Consider the following 2,500-nt stretch of genomic DNA (forward strand, 5'->3'; position numbering starts at 1 on the left):
CTGGAGATAGTATGTGTATTAAGCGTCAATATGTTTGTTTCTCCATCAGGAACACGTCTTCCTTGGGATGAACAATACCTGATTGAATCTCTTTCTGATTCAACTATCTACAATGCATATTACACAGTTGCACACCTTCTGCAACAGGGCCCCTTTGATGGTTCCGCCGGAGGACCTCTTGGAATAAGGTACAGTGCGGCATTCACATCGATCAAACTGACCAAGTGGTAATTGCCTATCACAAGTTAACTTTATTCCATTTATTAGATTCGGCACTCGATAACCAACTTGCTCCGCAATCAAATTTGCATCTAGGCCACTCCGTCTGGTAATATTCTTCCGTCTTGAAGAACTTAGCAGTTGTAAGTTGGGCGAAACGTTAATGCCTTTACTATTTTTAAGACAAAGCATCTGTGCAAATTGTCAAGTTTAAGCTGGTAAATCCACTCATTGCACGTTGGTTTGGATTAGTTTCCAGTTGTCCCAGCTTCAACTCTCCCACTCTTTGTAAATAGTCAACTGGTTGCCTCCTGCCAATTGGGGTTTTTAATCATGTTTCTTTCAGGTTATTAAAAGTGGGATGCCTGTGAACTAGTTTGACAGCTAAGTGCACTTCCACTACAAACAAAACATTAACATTTACATTTACTCAGTGCTTAAACATGGTGGAATAACGCTCCATTCTTTTAAACCTTAAGACAGTCTAGAGCAAATTGAATGAAAGTTTAAGTTTTTGTTTTTTCGGTAGGCTTCCTCCTTGATTTCGAGGAAAGGAAGAGGAATTTTTTTTGTCAAGTTATTTTGTCTAAGATTGAAGGCCCGGATAACCAGGCCACGCTTGGATATGAAGCAAGAGCAATTCAATTTTATTTATTGCTATGACCAAAATCGACTTGCCTTATGTCAATTCGTTCATCTAGCTATTTCCCGCTAAAGTGCTGGCTCATCTGTAAATTGATTTTGCATTAACTAGTACTAAAGGTCCGACGAAATGATGTTGATTTGGGTTGATAGACATATCGCAGCGATGAGATTAGCAGAAGGTGTTCTATCGACGACTTATAAATTTTCTTCTGAATTTTTTTTTATTTCGCTTTTTTCCTTAATCCTTTGGGTCCGATGCGTTACATCTTGATTATCGAGACGTGACAATGTGAATTCTCCTAAAATAAACAGTGCGGCCAGAACATTGTTGCTGTCGCGTACAATTTTGAAAACACCTTGTCGTTTTTACATGCACCTGTTTTCCTAATTTTGGGAAAAAATGTCAACGGAGCTATTTTCGTTTGTCTCAGGAACTTTTAATCTTTAGAGCTGTCACCCTTAATCTTTACAGCTGTCACCCTTAATGGATGAGAAAGCTTCTTTTGTAATGAAGACTTGTCGTAGCTAAACTAATAACCAAGTGGTATTGTCTTCAAAATTCAAAATTCGCCCCCAGCTGGATTCCGGGGAGGCAACTTGTCTTTCTAGTGTTAAATACTTTTGAGGCGTTCGTAATATCAGAAGCTGTTTCGGCATAAAAGGCACTTATCTGTAGATAAATTAGGCATTGCTAGTGTTCATGAAGGATGCATATTGACACATTCAGTGCTGGATTATCTGCTTTGATGCAGTCATGTCAAGCTTATACTTCACTTTTTCACAAACGTTTTATCTCTAAGTGGTATTTCATCATGATAGTATCTTGACGTACATGTTCGTTGCAGTATGACGAGAATCTTTGCCCACCCCCTGTACTAATGTAATCTCTCTTGCTTCTCCTATCTCTTTCTTTTACTTCTTTCCATGCATCCGGCTATCTGTCCCCGTTCTTACTTCTCTTTCTTCCTCCTCCCACCTTTTGGATCGAAAGACGATAACAGCGAATCAAGTTAAAAGAAATAGGGTTTCGTATCAATTCCACCCGGATACCTGTTATTCAATAGATTCGTTACACCTTATACTGTTCACAGTCCCCTATTTTTCCGTTTGATCGTGGAGATCGAGCACAAACTGCCGCCATCTTTGTTTGTGAACATCGAGCACGAACTGGGGAGAGCGACATAACTACCGAGTGGGTGGGGGGAGTGGAGAAACCCCTCCACTCCCCCACCCACTCGGTAGCTATGTCGCTCTCCCCAGTTCGTGCTCGATCCCGACGATCAAACGGGAAAATAGGGGATGTTGTGAACAGTCTAGTTACACCTTTAATAACTCTAGTGTACTTAAATGCACCTTTCACCGGTGAATAGGCTAAGAAACCCTTACTGGCGGGAGGCGGCCTCTTGATTGTCTATGAAACACTGATCTAGTGAGATTGAATTAGAAACTAACCAAGGTAACTACTTCTTTTGGGCAAAGGAGGATGTCAAACCGAACAAATCACGTGTTCATCCGTTCTGTCTCACTTTGAAATTCAGAGCTGAACAAATGACTCGGCAAGTTTGGGATTACGTCTTCTTTAAAGATGCTCCTTTTCCGGAAACGGACATCCCCGCAGACAAGCTTGGGTGAGTGA

The 2,500-nt window shown here is 40.9% G+C and overlaps 2 protein-coding genes across 2 annotated transcripts in view; one reads left to right on the forward strand and one right to left on the reverse strand.

The window, feature by feature from the left end:
* The window catches only part of LOC138000240 (histone deacetylase 6-like), a 103,400-nt gene that overhangs the window by 76,484 nt on the left and 24,416 nt on the right, over positions 1-2,500 (reverse strand). The gene's annotated exons all lie outside the window — the stretch shown is intronic.
* LOC138000247 (leucine--tRNA ligase, cytoplasmic-like) overlaps positions 1-2,500 on the forward strand; it is a 71,353-nt gene that overhangs the window by 31,777 nt on the left and 37,076 nt on the right. The window contains exons 21-22 of the mRNA XM_068846512.1: positions 50-188; positions 2,403-2,492. Of these exons, the coding sequence (XP_068702613.1) occupies positions 50-188; positions 2,403-2,492 (229 nt within the window). The remainder of the gene's footprint in view (positions 1-49; positions 189-2,402; positions 2,493-2,500) is intronic.

This window comes from Montipora foliosa, chromosome 4 (genome assembly GCF_036669935.1).
Source record: "Montipora foliosa isolate CH-2021 chromosome 4, ASM3666993v2, whole genome shotgun sequence".
NCBI classification, from domain to species: domain Eukaryota; kingdom Metazoa; phylum Cnidaria; class Anthozoa; order Scleractinia; family Acroporidae; genus Montipora; species Montipora foliosa.